The 26,958-nt window shown below is 46.7% G+C and overlaps 1 protein-coding gene across 3 annotated transcripts in view; it reads right to left on the bottom strand.

Annotated features, from left to right (window-relative positions):
- Window positions 1-5,865: 5,865 nt before the first annotated feature.
- Window positions 5,866-26,958, bottom strand: part of LOC146059411 (interferon-induced GTP-binding protein Mx1-like) — a 52,323-nt gene continuing 31,230 nt past the window's right edge. For all 3 annotated transcript variants that reach the window (XM_083171613.1, XM_083171614.1, XM_083171615.1), the window contains 9 exons: window positions 26,019-26,157; window positions 21,526-21,724; window positions 19,862-19,940; window positions 18,984-19,106; window positions 16,315-16,459; window positions 14,760-14,918; window positions 10,365-10,441; window positions 9,088-9,309; window positions 5,866-7,911 (listed from right to left, as the gene is read on the bottom strand). In XM_083171613.1, the coding sequence (XP_083027739.1) occupies window positions 7,681-7,911; window positions 9,088-9,309; window positions 10,365-10,441; window positions 14,760-14,918; window positions 16,315-16,459; window positions 18,984-19,106; window positions 19,862-19,940; window positions 21,526-21,724; window positions 26,019-26,157 (1,374 nt within the window). In that variant the 3' untranslated portion in view covers window positions 5,866-7,680. The remainder of the gene's footprint in view (window positions 7,912-9,087; window positions 9,310-10,364; window positions 10,442-14,759; window positions 14,919-16,314; window positions 16,460-18,983; window positions 19,107-19,861; window positions 19,941-21,525; window positions 21,725-26,018; window positions 26,158-26,958) is intronic.

Below are 26,958 nucleotides of genomic sequence, written 5' to 3'. Positions count from 1 at the left end.
CATTACAATTGAAACAACAGTGATGAAACAAACTGGGTAGTACTAGTTGTCCTTTCGCAACTCAATCACCATGTAATGATTTCCCAGTGTGTGCATAGCCCAGGACTTAACTCTGCATTTGGGATAGAAATCAACAGTGCTGTAAAGCTGGATACACACCTAAAGATTTATCTGTCCAATATATCTGGTGGTAACAAGAATCTGGTAATGTATGGGAGCCTATGACAATCAATTATTTGCTCACAAATGCTAGAAAATGTTCATTTACAAAAATTGGTTAAATCAATTGACATTTGTTCCCAGGAATGTCCAGATTTTCATTCCAACCCCTGGAGTGAGATTATCAGGGGCTTCTCCCACGAATAAACCCCCCCCCCCCCCCCCCCCCCCTTGTGATGTCTATGAAGCCACAACCCCTCTGTGATGTCCACATCTCCTTCTTGGATAAGCATTTGGCACCAAAGGGGGTTTCTTGGTTGTATCAAGTGTCTATCACTCTGGAAGCAGCTGCAATTGAGGCTTGGGTGTAGGAGGTAGTACGCATGTGATCACTGGGAGCTGATGCACCAGTAAGCGAGGCTTAAATACAGGCACCGGCTCCATAGGAAATTCATTGTATGAGGAATAGAGATGGGCATCAGTGGGTGAACCACAACAGTGTGAACCCAACTGCAAGGGAATCAATGATTTCCCCCATAAATGGTCACCTGTGCTTTATTATTCACTAGGCTGCAGACCAATCAAAATCTGGGGGTATTTTGCTGCGTTGCAAGCCAACTAGCGATGCCCACCGCACAAGCGAGTGTCTGCCCCCTGCAGGACGCCGAATGTCCCTGCAGGCCTGTGAATGGATGTTTTGCATAAACATCCATTCACAGGCTTGCGAGCAGGCCCAAAATCACTCTCTGGTGCCTTAGATTAGTGGTGCCCTGCTCTGAGAACAGGGCGGGCAGATGACATCAGGTGAATGTCCTCAGAAGGGGACGCCCAACGCTTTCCTGGGTGCGCTCAGCATTTCGTGTGTATTCCCAGCCCCCAACCCTCCATCAGGGGCGTAACTATAGCACCGCAGCCCCCGCGAACGTGGGGGGGGGGCGCTATGCATGTGCGGGCGCCGGGGGCTGCAGTGCTATAGTTACGTTACACCCCGCCGCACCAACCCCCCCATCCCCAGTCTTTACCTGTGTTCAGTATGCGCTGGTCCGGTCCCGGCTCCCTTCTTCTGCTGAGGACCACCACAAAATGGCCGCCCCCATATAGCACACAGTTCTCTGAAACTGTCTGCTGTATGGGGGGCGGACATTTTGTTGTGGTCCTCATAGCAGAAGAAGGGAGCCGGGACCAGCGCGTACTGACTGAACCTAGGTAAGACTGCGGGGGTTGGTGCGGCGGGCGGCGGGCGGAGGGGTGGGTGAGTGGCTGGGCGCCCTCCCTTTAACGGCGGGGGGGCGCCCAAAATGTAGTTACGCCACTGCCCTCCATAGGTATCCCGTCCAGAGCAGACTCCTGACACATTTCGCTGTTTAGAAAATACAACTTTATCAAAGGTATTGTTGGTGCAAGTCACAGTGGGGTTTATATACCCAATGGTAAGTGGTTGAGGTAAATCACCTGTGTCCAATGATTAGTGGACAGAGTTACAGATACTTAATAATAAGGATCGACAGAAGGCAAAAAAACAGCAATAAATGAACACAATAATATTGGTAATTTATTATAAAACGAGTATTTATTAAGAAATATTTAAAAACATGTGGGGATAAGTGCACATAGATTAGCCAATCAGCTTAGGAAGAGCTGGGCTATAGACAGTTTAGTTCCTGTAAACATTGGTGGTTCCCGTGGTAACGGCACTCCCATCCAACCATGCCGGCAAGCGGTCCAATCACGTGTACCACACAAGGCGGTATTATGTGGGAGGCTTGGGGGGGATTGTCCGGCATGCGTTCCAAGCCTCATTTTCACGTGTGTGTTGTCAGGGCGAGTTTCCGGCTTCTTCTCCCGAACTCGTCCTGACAAACACATCTCTTTGTTTGGACATACTGATGAGTTTATTAGTGAGGTCAACCAAGCCTGCTGATACTTTGTTAAGCAAATATGTCTGCTCACACTGGTCATAATTCAAGTTGGCTCGCTAAGCAGCGAACATCAATGCTTATCGAGTACCTGAGACACCCCCCCCCCCGCCAACAAATACCGACCATCCAATGACGTCTCCTGACTTTTCAAATAGACACAAAACACGAAAAGTGTCCGGTGCACACCCCTAATTCAGATATCACAAATCCAGGGGCGTAACTATAGCACCGCAGCCCCCGCCACCGCGGGGGGGGGGGGCGCTGTGCATGTGGGGGCGCCGGGGGCTGCAGTGCTATAGTTACCCCCCCCAATCCCCCGCAGACTTACGTATCTTGCTGGTCCCGGCGGCTCCGTTCTTCTGATGAGGACCACAACAAAATGGCCGCCCCCATATAGCAAACAGTTCTCTGAAACTGTCTGCTGTGCGGGGGCGGCCATTTTGTGGTGGTCCTCAGCAGATGAACGGACGGAGCCGCCGGGACCAGCTCGATAGGTAAGACTGCGGGGGAGGGGGTTAGCATAGGCGGCGGGGCGACGGGGGGGGGGGGTGCTCGACGGGGCGGCGGCGGGGGGTGGGTATGGGCGCCCCCCCCCCTAACGGCGGGGGGGGGGGGCGCCCAAAACGTAGCTACGCCACTGCACAAATCCCCAAGCAGAGTCCAAGTGTGTCCACGGTTTGTGATGTATAGGCCTGACCCTACCAATACTGTACCGTAACCACACTTGGCTGCTGAGAAAATAATTCTGTTTTGGAATAAAATTTAGTTTTACAAGGAACAAGGAAGATGAAGTAGGACATCAGTCACCCAGTTTACACAGGTGATTGACCTTCTGTGTGTCCGCTATGGATTCAACCTCACTACACAAGCAATTCCCAGACTGTACAAGGGACATTTTAAAAAGCATCATTAGTGTCCTCACTCAGTAATGCCGTTGTCCACCCACATGTGGACAGGACAAAATTCCCATACCACATGTATTATTGTAGGCTAACACATTAATTGTAGGGATAATTTATGTTGTGAGATAAATAACTTCAAATTCAAAAAAGTTCCATGTTTTTCTGACACAATTTATTTGATAGTGGAGGCTAATTTTATTCCTTAAAATGACAAGGGCATGCTGTCGGCGAAGCGAAAAGGGTGGTCAATCTTTTGAACCTAGATCACTGTATTTTGGCCACTGTACTAATCCCAGGTATCCCAGGTATTGTTAACCTGTATCTTTGTTTCTGATGGACACAAATCTGCAGAGGCGCAAAGAGCTGTTGGTCAGAAAATGGTCAGCTCAAACAGAACGTGACATGGCAACATCTCCTTCTTTCATTTCTCCGGCAACAGCTGTAAAAAATTACATGTTCAAAACACACCCGCTACAATGACGGACATGTCTACCGTCACGTCACTTAATATTATGCTGTCTCCATTGAAAGAATGGTGAAGGATTACATATATTTCGTCATTGACAGTATCCAAGCAGGCATGTCAGACAGTCCATTTATTATTAACAGTTTATTATATAGCACAGCATATTCCATTGCGCATTACAATTGAAACAACAGTGATGAAACAAACTGGGTAGTACTAGTTGTCCTTTCGCAACTCAATCACCATGTAATGATTTCCCAGTGTGTGCATAGCCCAGGACTTAACTCGGCATTTGGGATAGAAATCAACAGTGCTGTAAAGCTGGATACACACCTAAAGATTTATCTGTCCAATATATCTGGTGGTAACAAGAATCTGGTAATGTATGGGAGCCTATGACAATCAATTATTTGCTCACAAATGCTAGAAAATGTTCATTTACAAAAATTGGTTAAATCAATTGACATTTGTTCCCAGGAATGTCCAGATTTTCATTCCAACCCCTGGAGTGAGATTATCAGGGGCTTCTCCCACGAATACCCCCCCCCCCCCCCTTGTGATGTCTATGAAGCCACAACCCCTCTGTGATGTCCACATCTCCTTCTTGGATAAGCATTTGGCACCAAAGGGGGTTTCTTGGTTGTATCAAGTGTCTATCACTCTGGAAGCAGCTGCAATTGAGGCTTGGGTGTAGGAGGTAGTACGCATGTGATCACTGGGAGCTGATGCACCAGTAAGCGAGGCTTAAATACAGGCACCGGCTCCATAGGAAATTCATTGTATGAGGAATAGAGATGGGCATCAGTGGGTGAACCACAACAGTGTGAACCCAACTGCAAGGGAATCAATGATTTCCCCCATCAATGGTCACCTGTGCTTTATTATTCACTAGGCTGCAGACCAATCAAAATCCGGGGGTATTTTGCTGCGTTGCAAGCCAACTAGCGATGCCCACCGCACAAGCGAGTGTCTGCCCCCTGCAGGACGCCGAATGTCCCTGCAGGCCTGTGAATGGATGTTTTGCATAAACATCCATTCACAGGCTTGCGAGCAGGCCCAAAATCACTCTCTGGTGCCTTAGATTAGTGGTGCCCTGCTCTGAGAACAGGGCGGGCAGATGACATCAGGTAAATGTCCTCAGAAGGGGAAGCCCAACGCTTTCCTGGGTGCGCTCAGCATTTCGTGTGTATTCTCAGCCCCCAACCCTCCATAGGTATCCCGTCCAGAGCAGACTCCTGACACATTTTGCTGTTTAGAAAATACAACTTTATCAAAGGTATTGTTGGTGCAAGTCACAGTGGGGTTTATATACCCAATGGTAAGTGGTTGAGGTTAATCACCTGTGTCCAATGATTAGTGGACAGAGATACAGATACTATTAATAATAAGGATCTACAGAAGGCAAAAAAACAGCAATAAATAAACATAATAATATTGGTAATTTATTATAAAACGAGTATTTATTAACAAATATTTGAAAACATGTGGGGATAAGTGCACATAGATTAGCCAATCAGCTTAGGAAGAGCTGGGCTATAGACAGTTTAGTCCCTGTAAACATTGGTGGTTCCCGTGGTAACGGCACTCCCATCCAACCATGCCGGCAAGCGGTCCGATCACGTGTACCACACAAGGCGGTATTATATGGGAGGCTTGGGGGGATTGTGCGGCGTGCGTTCCAAGCCTCATTTTCACGTGTGTGTTGTCAGGGCGAGTTTCCGGCTTGTTCTCCCGGACTCGTCCTAAAAAACACATCTCTTTGTTTGGACATACTGATGAGTTTAATAGTGAGGTCAACCAAGCCTGCTGATACTTTGTTAAGCAAATATGTCTGCTCACACTGGTCATAATTCAAGTTGGCTCGCTAAGCAGCGAACATCGCTGCTTATCGAGTACCTGAGACCCCCCCCCCCCCGCCAACAAATACCGACCATCCAATGACGTCTCCTGACTTTTCAAATAGAAGCCCGTCTCAACTGAATTTTATTTAGAGCACTTCTTGGACGAAGACGCGGCGGGTGTTGATATCCTGTGATGGCAGCTGTCCGCCCCCAGCAGGCATCAGGCCGCCTGTGTCCTCAGGGGAACGCCCATAAAACACTGGGCGTTTCCCTGCCCCCCAGCCGCGAACGGCTCGTCGAGTGTGTAGCTCGTCGAAGCTGAACACTGTCGGGGTTTGGGCATGTGCGCAAAACCTTGACCATCGTGGCGAATTCAGATCGCTAGAATTCGGATCCTGAATCTGTTCCATTATGTTATTCCTATGTAATGCTTTTACTGTGTTATGGTCACGTAATTTTTTGTGGAATCATTTATTAAAAGTTTTTATTGTTTTGTTGCAATAAATCATGAGCCTATATTTATATATATATATATATATATATATATATATATATATATATATATATATATATATATGTATTTTTTATTAGTTCCAAAGCACAGAGAATGACAGTACATATACAGCTGGCTTAAGGCGTAAACCTAGGAAATGGCTGCACCACAGCAATGAAACCGTATAGCTGAAATAATAGAACAATACAAAACATAGTAGTAAAGAAAAGGAAAAAAGCTCCATTCCCAGGGGAATGCCCAGTGTTGTTATGGTGACGCCTAAAACGCTGAGTGTTCCCTTGCTTCCGCCCCCTGCCCGCCCCCCTTCTGGAGTAAAAACTCTATTGAGCTATTCGCTCGCGGGGTCCGCACCTGCGCATATTCGCGCATGCACATGTCCAGACCCCGACCGTCGGGAAAGGGGCCAAATTTCGGACCCTGGGTCTGAATCGGCCCCAGAGTGACACAACGCAGATGTGATAAACCTAAGCTCACCCTAAATCATGACACATATAAAAACAGATATACGACAAATCACCAAATACAAAAGTGCAGCAAAAAACCTTAATATAACAAAACGATGATAGACCTACAGTATGGTCTTCACAGTCACAACCAACGTGACAAAAATTACATGCAATATAGATGCAAGTACAGTAACAGAATATAGAGACCAATTCAGACCTGCTCCGAATTCGGCCTTACCCCCCGATGGTGCTCGTATAGTCGCTCATGCACAAACCCCCAGAGCGATGGCCTTCGGTGAGTTATACACTTGCAGGGATGTTCGCATAATGATGGACAGACAGGGGACAGTCGCAGGGGTCCGCCCATCATTTTATTGGCATGCCCACAAAAACGGTTGCAGATCCCTGAAACAAAAATAAGGTCCAGTGATCCAGGAATCCAACCCAGATAGCGACCAGTGTGGAACCCATCAAGAACCAGGGTGAGCTGCAACGTGAGCGGTTTACCCAGGTCATTCGTCCCGGGTCCCGTTGACAACGTATATGGAGAGACGGATTTGTCAGCACTTGGAGATGATGTCATCTTGATGCACCACGAGAAGAGAGATTGCACCTGCAGGTTGGATCTGCAGTCGGAACAGAGTCGGGTGGCATTAACCTGCTCATTAGGCTGCGACCAGGTCTGAATTGGGCGCACAGACCGAGTTAGGGAGTTTGTGAATAGCATCATTGACTAGCCTGTACACAAAGGGGCATGGAAACTAGGGAAGACGATGTCATTTTACCACTCTACCAGGCGTTGGTTAGACCTCAACTAGAATACGGAGTGCAATTCTGAGCCCCACATTTTAAAAAAAAGGAAATTTTGGAACTGGAAAAAGTCCAGAGAAGGACAACCAAGCTAATAAAAGGGATGGAGTGCTTAAGCTACGAGGACAGACTGGCCAAATTAGGAACGTTTATACCAGAAAACAGACACTTAAGGGGAGACATGTTTAACATGTACAAATATATCAGGGGGCAATATAAGGAACTATCAGGAAACCTCTTTATTCTGAGGTGGGAATCTAGGACAAGTTGGCATGCGTTCAGACTAGAGGAGAAACGATTCCTTACCCTTTGAAGGAAAGGTGTTTTTACGGTCAGGGCGATAAAGGTATGGAACCCTCTGCCAGAAAAGAGGGGGATGACAGACACAATGAACACTTTTAAAATAAGGTTGGACGAACATCTACTGGAACATAACATTTAGGGGTACAAATAATCACTATTCATCCATAGCTGGAACAGATGGTAATACTAACATGGGGATTCCACATCTCGTCTATACCACCTAACGGGCCTGTATGAGGTTGAACTTGATGGACGAATGTCTTTATTCAACCTCAACTACCATGTAACTATGACTGGATAGTACATAGTAGGTCTATTCTTCAGCCTGGGAAATGGAGAAGACGCTTACGTGCCTGCGACAAGCGGTTAATCCGCTGCTTCATTGAATTCCTAATGCCCACAAGATCCCTTTTCTCCTTCAGAAGATCATTGTGCTGGTCTTTGTCCTGCACAATCTGCAGCATCTCCCTCTGCAGCCGTTCTCCGTGCTCTTGCAAAATATAAAACTGGATGATCATGGGGATCTGATGGGAGAGGCGGTCGGCTGCTCCCTGCAATGCAAATACAACACTTGTGAGACGGAGGACAGGCATACCTTCAGAGGGAGGACAGACATACCTTCAGTCTCTGCAGAGAGAAAGAGAGAGAGAGAGGTACTAACATAATAGGGTCCGAGTTTGTAAAATGGTTGAGTTTAAAACTCAGAAAATACAATAAGATTTGGGGGATGTGCAAACTTGTCTCCTGCAATCGCGAAACTCGCAAAGACCAAACTCGTATTCAGATGTTTTTTTCATTGGAAAACATACAACTTGGGCAATGTAATAGGGTTATACTGGCCAACCCTCCTGGAATTGTTCTCCCGGCCTCCCCTGGAAAGGTGAGCAATTCCCCCACAATCCCCTACAACCCTCCCTCGGCATGGGGGTCTCTGGGGACCGGATGACATGATTCATGATGAATCGGGTCATTGTTACCCTGTTACCCACTGTACAATGCCTATAATATTGGCACTGTGCAGTGGGGGTGTGACCACGATGATGTAATTGCCAAGCCTCCCACAAAGACTCCTCCAGTAGATCCCATTGCCGCCCACCCTCTATGGCATTACTCTAGTCTAGAGCCCCTAGAGGAACCTGCAGTTACAGCAGGAATAAATATTAGCAAAGGCAGCGGAATGTCCTCAGACACATCAGAAAGCCTAAAGTTTAAATCTTCCTCTCCTCCTTTCTAGTCTACCTCCCATCTTACCACTAGGTGCAGAATTCTGTTCATCAGCCAGTTCCCAAAAACCAGGATGCATACTGTAGGTACAAACTAATCTATGTAGCCACACAAATGAAAAAGTGCTGTGTGCAATGCTAGTGGTCCCGAATATCTGATAACATTATTAATTCTTTGTTGTAGGCCTCTGAGATAAAGCAATTTGCCATTTTAGTTTTAGCTGACCACATACATTAGCTGGTCAACTGGAAAGGACAAACCAGTGGTGATGAGGACGAGCCTCATAGTTGGTGACCACACAAGCACCTGATGATCTGTCACTGGATACCTACATTTTCCGAGGAGGTCAAGATATCCAAATGGATTCCACATATACTGTACAGCAATATCATTGTTCAAACAATCAATATTGTTCCAAACAGGCCAAACAGATGGATTCACCGTAGTACTTTATAATCTGGCACTCTCCTAACTCTTCCCCCAGGAATTGTTTGGAAACTTACTTTAAAATAAGCGTTTAGATGATGCGTCATCTCTATAACAGAGGTCTGATCAGCCACTCTTACAACACCGATGGCTGTACCAAAGTTAGATGGTTTCGCTTTTTCTAAGTCCACCCTGTAAGATTTGTCTTGAGCGTAGACCATCTTTTCCATCAAGAACTGGGTTCTGATCTGTTTATCCGCAATAGATTCCTGTTTTAGTCGCATGTCTTCAATTTTTTTCTGAGAGGGAAAGAAAAAGAGAAGTTTGATTTAAGGCAGAGCGCAAATCATCCGTAAGGCCCATACACACTGAGCGATTTTCCCAGAGGTGGATGGCTTTCCATAGCAGGACCATATGGAACGGTGTCCACTCGGCTGGTTAAACCAGCAGATGAACGAAGGCTCGCGCATGGAAACAGTTGATCTTGATTGCAGTCCTCCCATCATCGGACGGCTGCGAATTTGGTAGAATTGGGGTCTACATCGGCCCTATAGACGCCTGTTTCGATGAATACCACCATATACTAGTAATCCACCCAAATGATCACCTGTAACAGGCACCTTAACTCTAAAGTCTCATATGCTTACAGAGACGTGGGCTACCAAGATGTATTACGGCAGGGCAGCAACTAGGGTTTTTGGGCAAGGCAGTCAGTTGGTTTCCCTTCACTGCCTGCGTTGTCATTCCCTGCTGAGGTGCATCTAGCACAGTGTGGTCTGTACTTCAGCACTGATATGCAGACTAAACCTGTGCTAGGGCCACATTCTGGAGCAGCTCCCCCCCACTTGGATCCAGGTAAGCGGCGCCCTGCACCAAATCCCCCCCCAGACGCAGCGGCGGCCGTATCAACCCCCTCCCCCCCGGACTCGGCTGCTACATCACTCGCTCACCACAGCAGAGAGCAACACCCCAGGCAGGGAAGATGCAGGGAGTAGAATGAACACTTAGGAGGGTATTCAATGTGCCGCCGCAGTTTCCGACGGGGGAAATAGCGGCGACTCCCTATTCAATGCTGTCTTTAGAAGCTCCCGACTTTAGAAGCTGTCTGTCCCGTTCTGCCGATAACGGTGGTGGATTGTCGCGATCCCGGCCGCAGATCGCCAATCCACGCCTGTTTTTGTGGTTTACAATCAATAGTCATCAATTCTGAGAAATATTAATAAAAATAGCAGCAGAAAATTGTAAAACTATATTTGAATCTTGTGTCAAATCCACACATAAAAGCATTAATCACCTCAGCTGTCTTTATGTGTGAGCACTCATAGCAGAGTGGGGGCAGAATAACATTACTCACCTTAGTAACCCGACAAAACTGTTGAAAGTTCTCAAAATGCGACCCAGCGACGCCGCTGAATGTGTCTCGCACAATATCTATAAAAAAGAAAAACACAAAGACAGTAAAACAATCAGGATACAGAATCCCAACCAGCCTGAAGAGAAGAGACGCTGTGCGTATGCACACAGCATCTATTCAGCGATGCAGAGTGACGAAAAATGGGGACCCAGCCTCAGGGCGCGTCATCCTGCAAGGCCACGACCCCTTTTCATGGCGCGTGCGATGCACAAATAACAAAAGTTGGGAGCGCAGAACAGCAACAGTGTGATTGACAGACTTAGATGCTAATGGGGTGGGTGCAGCTGGCATTTCGGGAGGCAGGGGCATGTCTCCCTCTTTTTCAGGGAGTGGCCAGGAAAAGGACTTCACCACGAGGGACAGTTTCATTGGCCTTGCAAGCCAGCCCGCAACAGCAAGCCGGAGTAAGATTAGATGCAGGATCGTTGCGATGTTCCTCTATACACAGATGTAGGCAGAGGGTGGTGTGCAGGCATGTGGTGGAATCACCAACTTTTGGGCTGCCAGTTCTTTGAGGCAGGGCTGCTATCGGGATAGGAAAGGGGCTTGACAGGGCGGAGCTACGGGGGCATGTGACATTTTGCGGATGTGGCCAGTGCCATCTTGACAGCGCCCCCACAGTGCAATGCCAGTGGGCAGGGCTACAATTACGCAGGTGGGGCGTGGGAAATTATCAGAATTCAAAGAGGGTAGGAAACCCTGGGTGGCATGCAGGCAGGTGGTTGCATTTCTTAAAGATTGGATATGATAAGCAGTTGCCTGTATACAAGAGAGCCCTATCCTGGCAGCGATGATAACGCACAGAGCCCTATCCTGGCAGCGATGATAACGCACAGAGCCCTATCCTGGCAGCGATGATAACGCACAGAGCCCTATCCTGGCAGCGATGATAACGCACAGAGCCCTATCCTGGCAGCGATGATAACGCACAGAGCCCTATCCTGGCGTGCAGAGCCCTATCCTGGCAGCAATGATAATGCGCAGAGCCCTATCCTGGCGTGCAGAGCCCTATCCTGGCAGCAATGATAACGTGCAGAGCCCTATCCTGGCAGCAATGATAATGTGCAGAGCCCTATCCTGGCAGCAATGATTACATAAGATTGTAATTGGCACTTAACACTGCAACGACCTCCTCTCCTTCCCATACTCTGTGTACACTAGCACAGACCCCACCACTCAGTCTGCTTAATTATCTGTTTTCTGACTGCACAGCAGAAAAAATCGCTCCATTTATCTGTGAAGCACACAGACTGGGCAATCCAGCAATAAATTTCCTCAAGGTGACACATTAGCCCCAGTCAGAACTACCAATCACTGACATCAATGGCGACTAAGATGCACCATCAATGAGGATACAAAACCAAAATTCCTTTTGGGCAACCAACCCTTGCTACCTTTGGTAATCTCACCACATTGCCGGTAACAACATCTCTGGTTGTGCTGCCCCACACATTTTTTTTTTGTGCAAATTAGCCTCTAGCTAATTTGCACAAAAGCCTCATTCACTTGCCTCATTCATTGCCACAATCCAAGTGACTGCATTAAACGGCATTCTCAGCTAATTCAGCTTTTATTATATGTTTTTTGTTGTCTGTCTTGTCTGTTTGTTGTTACTGTGCACATGAATTGTAATGGAGGGGGGGAATTATTAATTATTTTCTATGTTATTTTAATAAAAATGTGTATATTCTTTACCCAAAAAATTTGGTCATTTAGGGGGAAATTTACTAAAGGAAATTTGTAAAAAATAGGTGTATTTGTATCCAGAAATACACTTATTTTTTACATTTACTATCCCGAAAATATGGCAATTCGTATTCGTATTGATGTTCTATCAATACGAATACGAATTGCCGTATTTTGGACATAGTAAATGTCAAAAATAAGTGTATTTCTGGAAACAAATACACCTATTTTTTACAAATTTCCTTTAGTAAATTTCCCCCTTAATTACTGAGCAGGTTCGCGCTTCTTAAAGTGACAGACACTCCTTTGCGTGTCTGCCACTTATTCTCCACACCTTTCTGGGACAGGATCAGCGATCCTTGACTCTCTCATCCATCATTGGACATCTAAGGTGGATGGTGGACAGCAGAGGTTAGGGTCCGCATCATTGACACCAGCCCACCATTTTTGTTTACTACTTCTCACTTCAGTGCTCTCTCATCAGTCGCGTGGGATCCATCCCCCCTGCAATGCAGGTGAGCACCAGGGTGGATTACTGACGGCGCTTCTGACAGCAGAAGCACCTTATTTCATTTGCGCCACAACGCTGGTATCCCCCTTGCGTGCTAATATTACTACCATACCTCACTGGATCGCCTGAACCCATTCCGATTTCAGCAGCTAAGCAGTGATGGGCCCGGCTAGTACCTTTGGGAAGACTCTTTGGGAATACCGGGTGTTGTAATTAAGAAGCAAGCAGGAGATCACCTTCTGGACCCAGCTCAATCATACTATACTCTCTATAGCTTCCGCACCTTCCACACCCTGTAATCTCTACCACTGCCTCCCATTGGGCCTTATTTTGGTTCACTCTTTCTGACAAAATACTTCTTAGATGGACAAAACCATGTGCACTGCAGGGCCCAGGGGGGCAGATGTAACGTGCAGAGGGAATTAGATTTGGGTGAGTTATTTTGTTTCTGTGCAGGGAAAATACTGACTGCTTTATTTTTACACTTCAATATAGATCTCACTTTGAAGTAAAACCCCACCCAAATCTAACTCTCTCTGCACATTTTGCATATGCTCCCCTGCAGTGCACATGGTTTTGTTCATCTAAGAAGGATTTTGTCAGAAAGAGTGAACTAGAATAAGGCCCATTGTCAGGTAGTGACCTTCTATCACAATTATATGACAGAGACAGTATTGATACATATTTTTTAATTACTCTGTTTATTTGGTGTGTCAAGCATCCCCAATTCTATACCTGTACTCTGTATATTATACATTTATGCTAATTGAACAAATTCTGTCTAACTACAGGCACCTTTGTCACAGGTATACAGTATTTTTATCTTAACATTGCGCCCACTTTGCGAATTATATCAAGGACCCTCTTGTTTGACAGGTGAATAACCTTAGACTATACCTTTTCGTACTTCCACATACGACTTATTGAATTTGAATTGTCTTGTTTTGTGCATTTTTGCATTAGATAAAATACTTTTTTATTGTTATTCCTAAATAAAAGTTAAGTCTTATCTCACTCATGTACTATTTCTTCACATATTCTTTACCATCATTATAATATCTTCAAGTGTGCCCCAAAAACCTTTTGCATGTTCCCTTTTTGGTCACTCTTGTGACCACCCCTTTCTGTTTTGCCTTACAGTTTAAATACTGAACATCCCCTTGGGAGCACCACCAGCCAAACACTGCTAGGATATTTTACTAATAAGCAGTAATTATGCTGGTTCTTTCTGTCTAAATATCCATGTACAATTGCTAACTGATAATAATCTCAAACCAGTGCCAATCCCTCTCTCTAAATCCATTTAGCAATGATAATGTGCAGAGCCCTATCCTGACAGCGATGATAGCGATGATAACGTGCAGAGCCCTATCCTGGCAGCGATGATAACGTGCAGAGCCCTATCCTGGCAGCGATGATAACGTGCAGAGCCCTATCCTGGCAGCGATGATAACGTGCAGAGCCCTATCCTGGCAGCGATGATAACGTGCAGAGCCCTATCCTGGCAGCAATGATAACGTGCAGAGCCCTATTCTGACAGCGATGATAACGTGCAGAGCCCTATCCTGACAGCGATGATAGCGATGATAACATGCAGAGCCCTATCCTGATAGCGATGATAACGTGCAGAGCCCTATCCTGGCAGTGATGATAACGTGCAGAGCCCTATCCTGGCAGTGATGATAACGTGCAGAGCCCTATCCTGGCAGCGATGATAACGTGCAGAGCCCTATCCTGTCAACGATGATAACGTGCAGAGCCCTATCCTAACAGCGATGATAACGTGCAGAGCCCTATCCTGACAGCGATGATAACGTGCAGAGCCCTATCCTGACAGCGATGATAACGTGCAGAGCCCTATCCTGGCAGCGATGATAATGTGCAGAGCCCTATCCTGGCAGCAATGATAACGTGCAGAGCCCTATCCTGGCAGCGTTGATAACGTGCAGAGCCCTATCCTGACAGCAATGATAATGTGCAGAGCCCTATCCCGGCAGTGATGATAAGAGAGGTACAGAGAGGTTGGGGGGGGGGTGTTAGGGAGAGGTACAGAGAGGTTGGGGGGGGGGCGTGTTTGGGAGAGATACGGAGAGGTTGTGGAGGAGAGTCCTCATGTGCACAACGCAGGACATACTCACTCGTCACTTTTTGCAGCATTTCCATTGCAGGGTCTTCCATATCACCGATCCTCTCTCTAACGATTGCTTCAAAAGTCTTAAAATTAATAAACCCGGGGAGCTCCCTCCCGCGATGCAACCTCTCATATTCGTCAATTTCACTTTTTAGCACTTTGTTAACTAAATGAAATAACAAAATGAAAAGGTTTTTGGAAAGGAACTGATGTTACATGTAGCGTTTAGCAGTTTCTCAAGTAACATTTTTATCACTTCACTAAAAAGTAGAGATCTGCGGGTTCCGTGTACCGAAACCACCCAAATGTGGAATTTCTGGGTAGCTCCGATGACAGGCTCAGGTTTTTCCACCAGACTCGGATGCAAAATGAGGCAAAACATCATCCTCCCCGGAGTTGGATCTCGTGTGTTTTTGGTTCTATAAAAGTACCTCCCTCGTGGTTGCTGCCACTACAGCGGGAGGGGGTGCAGGCACTACTCGCCACCGCCTCCGTCGACATCCAGCGGCCGCAGCTGCTCACACAGTGCAGCATTGCCCAAAACAAATATGGCCGCTGCATATGTTATTATTATTATATTAATTTTATTTATAAGGCGCCACAAGTGTTTCGCAGCGCTGTACAAAGGAACAATACAGGGAGACAAAGCTTGGCATAACATTGAATAATTATCAAAAGCAGAGTACAAATAAAGAGTGCCACAGGTCAATACACGTTACAGCTTAAATGTAAGTAGTGAGAACTCAACCAACATACAACTAGAGGCTTGAGGCCAATGATGGAGATGGGTATGCAGACGAAGATGGTCACTGAGTGTTGGAGTATAGGAGCATACCTCCCAACTGTCACGATTACAGCGGGACAGTCCCGATTTTCGGGTCCTGTCCCGCTGTCCCACCCGCAGCAGGCATTGTCCCGCTGCGGGGGGTGGCAGTTGGGAGACCCCCCAATCTAATAGAATAGACGCTGTGCGCATGCGCACAGCGTCTATTCTCGTATGAAAATGAGGTTGCGGCTGATTAGCATAAGCCGTGCCCTCATTTGCATACGCCCCACCCCTTTTCGGGCGTGCGCGAGTGTCACTATTTCGTCAGCACAGAAGTTGGGAGGTATGTAGGAGAGCTGTGAGTGAAATGTGAAGAGAAGTGGGATTTGACAACAGGAGGGAAGAGGGCCCTACTCGGAGGAGCTTACATCTAGTAATCTATGTGCACAATCTATGTGCATTTAATATATGCATACTGTATATGCGGCAGCCATATTTGTTTTGGGCAATGCTGCTGTTTGTGACTAGGCTGGGCTGCGGAGGCCTTATAACGATGGTAAGCGGCCCAGCCAGAGTGAAATCTGGTCCGGCTCACAGGGAAACGGCCCGGTTTCCCGGTGGGCCAATCCGCCTCTGGTTACATAGTAGTTAAGGCTGAATAAAGACGTGCATTCATAAGGACGCACTCACCTGAGGTTTGGGTGCAAAGTGACCACATGATTTAAAACACAGTGCCCGGCACTAACCCATAATCTACTCATTCAATAACTACTGTACATGCATAATCGTATCTTACACTCCATAATGGAAAAGTCCAAATCCTTCTTCCATTGACTAAAGAGCTTTCTAAGTTTGGAATAAAGTTTAGGAGTCTTTCTTAGAGACACAAATTCCTCTCCTTTTGTGACCAGGGCAATGTCATGGTTAAATTGTTGAATTTTCTGTAATGGGACACAATAAAACATGCATGTTAGTGAAGCTGATAAACAATACGAATATGAAAGACTAAGGGACTGGAAATGCACTTCTCTATTTCGGACGTATGCACTAAGGCGTGAGTTACCGGATAATAATCTTGGATATTGTCAACAACTAAATGCACTGTAAGGTTCTGGCCAGCTGTACAATCACCACAGTGGTGTAACTTTAATGAATGTACGTTGTGCAATGCACAAAGGCCTCTCTCCAGGACGGCCAAAACCTCACACCATGGAGAGAAGCTGGGGTGCTTGAGAGATATATGGGAGTTGGCTGGAGCTGGAGACAAAATGGGGGACTGCAGAGACAGAAGGGCGCTAGGTGGAGCTGGAAAAACATTGAGGCTGGGGTGACAGGAGTGGGCTGGAGAGACAGAAGGGGGGTGGTTGGAAAGAGATGGGGACTGGAGAGATACTGGGGTGACTGCAGGGGCGTATTGGGATGGAACTCCATCCTGGGAAATATATGGAGAGACACTGGTGGGCTGGAGAGACAATGGTGGGCTGGAGAGACAATGGTGGGTTGGAGAGACAATGGTGGACTGGAGAGACAATGGTGGGTTGGAGAGACAATGGTGGGCTGGAGAGACACTGGTGGGCTGAAAAAACACTGGTGGGATGGAGAGACAATGGTGGGCTGGAGAGACAGTGGTGGGCTGGAGACACACTCGTGGGCTGGAGGGATATCTGAGCACTTGTTTCTTATTTTTCCTATCGTGTGTATGTTAATAACCTTATCTTTCATTTTCTTAAAATACTCTTAGAGCTTCTTCACAGATTTCCTTCCGACTCACAGGGGTACATTTACTAAGATGGGAGTTGCTGGGGTTGTTGGGATGTCACTATAGGCAACCAACCAGAAACTACTTCTAATTTATGTTGTACCTTCTAGGACAGTGGTAGCCAACTCCAGTCCTCGAGAGCTACCAGCAGCACACGTTTTCCAGCTCACCTTGCAGGTGCACTCGTTACTGACTAACACATTTGAAAAGAGCTACTTACTTCACTTGTGATTCTGTGAAGAGACCTGGAAAACGTTAACTGTTGGTAGCTCTCGAGGACTGGAGTTGGCTACCCCTGGTCTAGGAAATAATAGGTAGAATCTTATTATAGTAAATTTTCCCCTCAGTGTGACCCATATTATTTGAATTAAGGGGTCACTTACAGTGGTGTAGCTAGGTTTCACGGTGCCCGGAGCAAGGGCATGCCCCCCCCCCGGATTTGTAGTAGGTGGGACCCTTGCGCGGCGAAAAGGGGCGCGGCCTGACATTATACCACACACCGTAATGCCCGTTGCACTTTTTAGCAAACTTTGTAATACCCATTACACATAAAGCTACATGCCTTAATGCCAATTACACATAAGGCCACACATGATGACCATTACATACTATATAGCAAACCGTAATGCCCATTACACATTTGTCACATACAGTAAGTGCCACATCCCTAAATGCTCCTTGCTAGGAACTTCATGCTCTATGCCAGGGGCTTCATGCTCGTTGCCAAGGGGGACTGACCTTGCTCGTTGCTAAGAGGACTGACCTTGCTCGTTGCCAAGCCTTTCCAGCTCCCCGCTGTGCCCGCCTGAGCCAGAGCTCAAGTCTCCCGCTGGACTGCTAACCAATAGGCGCTCGCAGTCCAGCAGCCAATGCTGCTTTTGATTGGTTGCTGGACTGCAAACTCTCTTAGTCTCAGGCATGTACAGTAGCATGGTTATGAAAGCAAACTAAGAAAAGAAATACAGTATGCTGAATTAGAAATCCATTCTGATAGCATATATTGGTTAGTAAATTTGATTCAGTCAGCAGTGGGTTAATACATTTATACAGTTTCACAGCAACTTTGTGCTTTTCCAGCAATAGAAGCACTTTTGGTTAAAGTTTTAAAACAATTATGCAGGCGGAGAATGGGTTAATTATTAGGCAGCAGTGTGTTAGTAAATCAGCCTTGAAGATAGTCTCTGAAATTTGATCCTGAAATACGGAGGTCAGCAGACGCAAGCCGGAATTCTCACTGTCTCTCTCTCACCGACTGATGGCGGGGACAGTAGGCGAGCAGTGCGGGGGAGCCGGCGGCAGAGCTCCGGCGCCAGGAGACATGTCGGCGCCCGGAGCTGGTGCTACGCCGGCTCCACCGTAGCTACGCCTCTGGTCACTTATCCATAATAGCTGACATGTTTAGTGATCCTCAGGTACAGGCCTATTGCAAAACAATTGTCAAAACCTTTCATCTATTTAAACTTGTAGCTTCCACAGCACAGATAATAAACAGCATCTTTCAGGGTTTTTTCTGCAGACAAATAATAAAATCGGAAAGTTTGAGCGTCCGGTTTGCAATAAAAAAAATTGTCTGGAACAATCTATGTGTCATATGTGGTACAGGCAAATTCACTGAATACTTGCAAGCCACTATATACTGTATGTAGACATTTAAATTGAAAATAAAGTATTACAACATGTTTTTCAGTCTATATGTTTACATTTACCTCCACCAGAAAGGTGAGTTTTTCGCCTTCATTTTCGGGTACACCTTTTCCGCATTTCTCTAATTCCTCTCTTGTTAACTGAAGTTTAATGTTTATCTGATTTTCAAGATTCGGAAGTGATTTCTAAGAGGAAGAAAAAAGTTCTTTAGAGATTTGATTAGTTGGGAGTTAGAGGGGCGGCTCACTGATTCGGCAGCTGGGAGGTTATGTTGTGCGCTGGCTCTGATTGTGAATGTTCATATCTCTTGGAACTGTGTCCAAAAGGCTGAAACAGTTAGAGACCTATTCAGTGGCGGAACTCTGGGAGGCAATGGAGTCATCTGCCTCCGGGCTCCTGCTCCCAAGGGGGCGCGTCTCCTCCCCTGCAAGTTCCGCCTCTAATTAAAATTAGTTGATAACCATTCTGTGGCTGACTCCTCCTCCTAGCAGGACCGCATACATCACATTCTCTTTATTTTAAACATAATATACATAACATATATCTATACTAGGTGATTCATCTCACGGGGGGGGGGGGCAGACCCGCTGATGGGGGTATGTGCAGACCCACTGATGGGGGGGTTGCGGGCAGACTCACTGCTCACGTGGGTGGTGTGTAGGCAGACCTGCACATGCGGGTGTGGGATTTGGGGGACTGTGGGATGAACGCTGAAGTTCTTACTCGGTGAAATGGTCTTTGATACACAATTGACATGCTGAATACCTGCGGTTTCAGGGTTTGTTCACATGCAAAGCCATTTATTTCAATAGGCCATTCATTTCAGTGGTGTACAGTAGATGCTTCGTGGGGAAAGCCATTGAAAACGAATGGTGCAGTATAGTGAAATGAATGGAAGAAGCTCTGTGCACAAAATAAATAACAATCCGGACAAACTTACATGGATGTGCTCCACCAGTTCCGTTGTGAGTCGCTGCGCTAGAAACGGGACGGTGGCCTTCTCCTCGCTCAGGAACTCACTGCAGGAGTTAGACAAGAGAGTCACATGACAAGAGGTATTACTACAGGTGCAGGCTCTGATTCTGAGAGATGCATAGGGGACTGATTCAGGCCTGCTCCCTGGGCTGCGAGTGTCGAAGCCCAGTGAGTGGGTAACCGCCGCTCTCTGCCCCAAAAAATCCCACCTTACGAAGGGGTTTGCAGGGCTGCTAATTATTTATCCTCTTCTCCCTGCTGCTTGCAGCCGCCGCATAATTTAAGACTCACTTGGCCAGTGCCATCTTTCCCATTGAGCTTAATGGGCAGTTGCCCAGGGGCCCAAGGATTCTAGGCGCCTGCTGCCCCCACCTCAATAGGAAAGATAGCACTACCATGGGAGCTGCTGAGGCTGCGTTGACGGGCAGCAGGAATCGGGCAGCGGTGGCTGGACGCTTGTAGCGCCGTGCTATTTGCCGGTGGGCGGTAAGAAAGCGCTGCTGAATTTGGAAAGACTGGCAAAACAGCCATTTCCGGGCAGGCGCCAATGGAAATGGCCGGGAGGCTCCTAAAAATCGGATCCGCTTCCCGACCTCCCGCTGTGCAATGCCTGTAATACCAGGATCACATGACCGCAATGGACATGCCCCCACACAAGGCTCAGTTGTTGAGCCCTGCCTCCAGTCACGCCCCTTTCACAGTAGGCCCACCGTCCCCGCCCCCTGCTTGCTCTGCTCCCGGAGAGACCTTGGTACAAGCAGCCGCAGCTACTGTTATTTGCAGCACAAAAAGATTAAACAAGAAAAGTGCCTGGCTTGTCAGACCCTAACCAGGTATCCGATGGCCGACAGACAATGACTAGGACAGTCAGTAGGTCGACATCAAAAGGTTGCATGAGATCCACATTGACCAAAGGCCAACACAAGCAGCAGGTCGACATGACAAAAGTTGAAATAGGAAAAGGTCTACATGAGTTTTTCTAAATTTTTTAAAAACTTTTTGGGAATTTTTCATACTTTACCACCCACATGGCCTCGGATAAAGAAACAGTAAAGAACGGTAAAGTCTGCTGAGCACAGGAGTAGTTGAGCGATTCACCTGGTGTATCACCTGGTCCACGTATCCTTAATCCCCGCAGCCTAACCCTAAAATGAATCCCCCCCCACCTAGCACCTAAAACTAACCCCCCAGTGCTTAAACCTATCCCTTCTTCCCCACCCTAACCCGCTCCTGCATACTTACCTTCGGGATGCCAGCTGTCACGATTTTGGCGTTGACATAGTGATCCATGTTGGCCGGAGTTCTATCAGCAGTCGGGATTCTGAAGCGGGGATTCTGCCAGCCGGCACCCCGAATGCCGGGACTGTAACAGTGTCCCTTATATATATAGTACATACAGCTATAGCCACACTCAGCATGGCTGCAATGCGGTAAAATGTACACGAATGGCTCGCCTAGTGGAACCGGTGCCAATGTCGATGGCCGCGTGCGCAAGTGTCGTGGGCTACGTGTTGCGCTGGTGCCACGTTGGAGCCACATCTGTATGCTTTTACTTCATTGCATTACTAGCCCAGTGATGTTTTAAGAACATGACAATCCCCAGAGCAAAAACATCAAAAAGAAACTCACAAGAAAGCTTCGTGCTCTTCAAAGAAAGCCTTCTCCTTCTCGATGGCCTCCTTCAACGAGAGCCGGTCCTGGATCTCCTGCTGTCCCCGGCACTTCACAATCATGTATCCTTTCTTCAGCGGAATCGCTATATTATTTAGTACATTGACAATTGTGTCCTCTGTGCCCTTGTCAATTAAGTCGGGTTTAGTCAGAATCCCTGCAATGGGAAATAAGAGACACAACGTTAATACTCTGTTGACTGGTCATAAGCATGCTGTCATGATGATGGGCCTATTTTTTTTGCAGAGGCCTGGCTCTGTGTCTCCATCTACCAGATTCTTAATCTGGGCCTCGGTACATTTTACATACCCTGTTAAGAAATAAAGTACAGTTTAAAGCAGCTGTATGGGAGTGTGTACAAAGACAAGAAATTATACAGCGCTATGGTTTGACTGAAAAAAAGGCTAACACAATTAACCAATATATTGCATTTATTATACACCAATAAAAATGACAATTACAAATATTATCTATAGAGAATTCTCTAGTACGGGCATGTGTAAAACAAAAAAAAGGGGGGGGGGGGGTTTATTAAAAACAGTCTAAATAGTATTTCTCCAGTGAAATTAATTGCCACTGCCACTCTCACTAAGTAAATCCGGATTAATATGCTGGTAAATTCTCCGGGACTTTCCATACAAATCTTCTCCAAAATATAGGCATTTTTAATAACCCCTCTTTTTTTTCCACATCCCCATACTAGAGAATTCTCTATAGATAATATTTATTTATATTGGTTAATTGTGTTGGCCTTTTTATCAGTCAAACCATAGCACATTTTACATACAACCCCCCCCCCCCCCCCCCCCCCACACACACACACCCTTCTTCTTGCCCCTAGACTCTCCCAACCCATTTCCTCCCCAGTTCTCCTCTCTCAGTTGCAAGATGCGACAAATTTGGCATTACGGGTGTTTATATAGTAATTGGGTACTTACTTTATATGTTAGTTGGGCGCCCACTTTACCTACAGTATGTAAGCTTGCGGAAGAAAATCGAATCGCATCGCGTGTCCCGTTTTAGATCCGTGCGATGCAATACGATCCCAATACTTTATATGCATATATTTGTGATGTATGCATTTCAAGTAGCGTAACTATGTTTTGTGAATAAACTTAAGCTAAGTAAATAGTGTAGTCAGTCAGAATTTGCGTACTTGCTCCTGGTCCCTCACTCTGAGGTAAAACAGTATCAGTCATGGATGCTAACCAGAGTGCTCCCAGTGTTTCTGGTTTTTGTGGTGACAGCAGCATGGCACGAGGTCAGGAGATGTCACTATTTAGTCTCTCTACATCAGAGGAGGCGGCATTGAGATTTTTACAGCGTCATAATTTGCTGCCGGAGATGCAAACATGCGTAAATGCCCACCCCTTGAAGCTGGCAGTAAAAGAAGGAAATTGGAGGTGCCATATCAAGGCCTGTCGCCGAAAGGTGACAGTGCGAGCTGGAATGTGGTACCCTGGTTGCCGCCTGCCATTTGTCAAGCTGGTACGCTTCATTTACTCATGGGCACAGGAACTCAGCAGTGTGGCGTACTGTGAGAGGGAGTTGGGGATGTGCATAGCCAGGACAGTGCAGTATAATGCACTGATGAGGGAGGCTTGCTCGTATGATCTCCTTTCACAGCCTCAAACACAGATAGGAGGCCCGGGACTTGTGGTGGAGGTCGACGAGACCCTCTTCACGAAATGCAAGTATTCCGTGGGGAGGATCTTGCCACAGCAGTGGGTGTTCGGTGGCATGTGCAGGGAGATGGGGGCCTGCATCATGAAAGCCGTCGACCGGAGAGATGCCACAACATTAATGGCTGCCATTCCATCGCCCCAGGATCTGTAGTTTATAGTGACTGCTTGAGGGCCTATAAAACGGATGAATTGGTAGCGGCCGGCTACGAACACGCCAGGGTGAATCCCAAGTATAACTTTGTCTACCCTGAATCTGGGGTACATACCCAGAACATTGAATGGATGTGGGGGGCCGCCAAGTGGAGGAACAAAAAGCACCGTGGCACTGCAAGGCAGCATTTGACCTCCGACCTTCAGGAGTTTATGTGGAGGAAAAGTGTTGCTAAAGACAAGCCTTTCCAGCGCATTTTGTATGCATTGAGCCTCCTGCCAAAGGGCACTGCCCACTTAGCGCTTCTCTTTTTTTCTGCTTCTTTCTAATGATATTGTTCTTGTGATATTTATTATGATATTATTGTTCTTGTGATATTATTATGATATTATTGTTCTTGTGATATTATTATGATATTATTGTTCTTGTGATATTATTATGATATTATTGTTCTTGTGATATTATTGTGATATTGTGATAATTATATTGTTCTTGTGATATTATTGTGATATTGTGATAATTATATTGTTCTTGTGATATTATTGTGATATTGTGATAATTATATTGTTCTTGTGATATTTCTTCTGTATTAATTCTCTTAATCAGTTCTCACTAAATTTACAGTTGAACGTTAACATGTGTCCACATTACTGACTCAGATGTGTTGTATGGATGCTGTGAATGTGTTCCGTAACCACCCCAGCATCCACCCCATCCCGTAGCATGGCGAGCGCAGCAGAATGTGCCCTCCCGACCTTTTCATACCCCCACTATCCACGTCGGCATGGAGGTGATTTTATAGAGTGTGGCGAGCGCAGCGAGTCACCGAGCCCGAAGCGTGGCGAGCCCTGCGAGGGGATGCGGATTACTTTACATGTATTCCGCGTCCACTTGCGGGGCTCGCTGCATTCGCCACGCTTCGGGTTGGCGTGGATAGTGGGGCAACGCTGCGCTTTAAATGCAATGGGGGTGTGTGGATACAGGGGGGTTACTATGGGGTCATATGGATATTAGGGGGGTACCTACAATAGGAGGGAATACATTATTTAGTAATATCGCATCACATTACACGTTTTAGTGTCATAAAATGTGTGCTGAACAATGCGAGGCGATAATAGTGGGAAAAATAACACTTGCAAAGAAAGACATTAATTAGGAATATCGCATCGCATGCATAGTGTGACACTAAAAGTGTGAAGCGATGCAATTTCCTTACGCTGAATAGCACACTAAGCAAATAGCACACTAAGCAAGTACCTGTAATAGTATACTTTATTTTATACACATGCACAATAGAAAAATGGGTACTTGTTTAGTTTCATGGAGGCAGCTCTATGCTACGCCGACAACGTAGCATAAGCTACGTTGTCAACGTAGCCAGCGCCGCCGTGAAACTACACTGGGAGCAGGGAGGTTGGTTGCAGAGGGAGCAGGGTGGTGGGTGCTTCGTTTTATTCTTACCGATCCCTGCGGGCGACAGTCACGGGCGACGGGCGGGAGCTCTCAGTCCCCCTCCTCTGGCAGTCACTCCCCGGCGCCAGCAATGTACGTAATTCAGCGCATTGTTGCTGGGGGAGCATCACATGGTTTCCCTGCTCCCCCAGCAGCACTACGCTAATTGCGGACATTGTCTGCTGAAAGTGCTAAAAGAGGGGACTGAACGATGGCGCCAGGGAGTGACTGCCGGATGAGGGGGACCCATCGGTGGATCGCGGGGACGCAGTGGACGCGGTGGCCGGGGCAGAGGAGGGTAAGTATAACGCACAACACACACACATTTCCCCCACTATCGACGTTATATCCTCACTATCCACGTCATTCCCCCAGTATCCAAGGTGGCGTTGAGTTGACTTTATAAAGTGTGGTGAGCGCAGCGAGCCACCCAGCCCGAATCATGGCGAGCATAGCGAGCGCCACAAGGGGACGCAGATGCACGTCCCCAAGCGGGGCTCGTTGCGCTCACCATGCTTCGGGCGTGGTGGATCGCTGCACTCGCCATACTTTATAGAATCAAGTCCACACCAACATGGATACTGAGGGTATGACGTGGAAAGTGGGGATATTAACCATTGTTTAGTTTCAGGGCTACAGAAGCAGTTACGTAGTTTATGTAGGCAGCATAGTGCTGTATTGGTATTCTCAATACAGCACTACGTAAACTACGTAACTGCCGCCGTGACACTAAACAAGTACGGAAAAATGCTTATCTGAAGCGACAAAGTCCCTATGGGTTGCAGATTTATTAAACCTGGTGAAGTGATAAAGTGGCCGGTGACCAGACAACCAGCTGTTACAGGCTGGGTTTTAAAAATGGCAGTTAGGAGCTGATTGGCTGCTGCATTATCACCGGCCACTTTATCACTTCGACGGACTTAACCCTTTGAGTGCCAATGTCTCTGTGAGAGATGCACAAAAAATCCACCAAAAATGCCAGTGTCCCTCACACTTGTTATGTAAGTTCAAATAAAAAATGGGAAAAAAAAGATTATACTTCCTATAGAAGGTTACATTTAAAAATTTATGCTTGGCAACTTTCACACAAATTTTAACAAATACACTTGGCACTCAAAGGGTTAATAAATGTCCCCCTATGGGAGATGACCCTTTGAACTCACCCACAGTTCTCTCTCCGCTAGGATCCACCTCACGAGCCATCTCCAGAGCTTCAGTGGTTGCAATGTCAACATTACACGGGACCACAACCAGGCAGATGGTTTCCTGTCTCTCAATGTACTTTCTGATGAGCCCTTTAATCTGTTAACATAATGTATCGGAGGTTAAGCAATATATTTCTGTATTTTTTTAATTCTGTTATATTTATTACTGTTCTTTACCATCCTACAGATGTTCATACACTCTGTACACAATGAAAAAGGCTACTACTACTGTATGGCATTATTTCAAAGGGGCACTACTACTACTACTACTACTACTATTGTTTGGTATTATGTGTACGTGTCACTACTACTACTGTGTGGCATTATGTGTAAGGGGTGCTACTATTATTGTGTGGCATTATGTGTAAGGAGTACTACTTCTGTGTGATATGCGTAAGGGGCATTACTACTATTGTTTGGTATTATGGGGGTTATTCTGATTGGTGCGGTGGGACCGTACGCGGTCGGTTCGGGTTTTTTGCATCTGCACATGCGTAGCTTTCGCTATGCGCATGTGCGGCGACCTCACACTGCTCACGGACGGGTCTCTCCGTGCGAAAAAACCTGTCCGCAAGAGTACGGTCATTGTGGGCGGCATGTAGGCATTTTATGGGAGTGGCCAGAATAATGAGGAAAACTGGGCGTAAACATGGGCGTACCCCGTGTATGCCCATGTTTACGCCCAGTTTTCCTTATTTCCTCATTTGTGGCACACAAAATGTACGGTGCCACAACCGCCTAGATCGGCAAACGCACCGTGCGTTTTGGGCCAAAAACTGGCAGACGCCAAAGAGTGCTCCTGACTACTCTTAGAGCTACCGCATGAGAGCGGACGCCTGGGTCTGCTAATTAACGCAGAATACAAGTAAATTACATACTACACCTGAATGCAATAAGC

The sequence above is a fragment of the Crinia signifera genome, chromosome 2 (genome assembly GCF_055691185.1).
Source record: "Crinia signifera chromosome 2, ASM5569118v1, whole genome shotgun sequence".
Lineage (NCBI taxonomy): Eukaryota > Metazoa > Chordata > Amphibia > Anura > Myobatrachidae > Crinia > Crinia signifera.
Note: the sequence above shows the minus strand (reverse complement) of the source record. Positions and strands in the feature narration are given on the sequence as shown.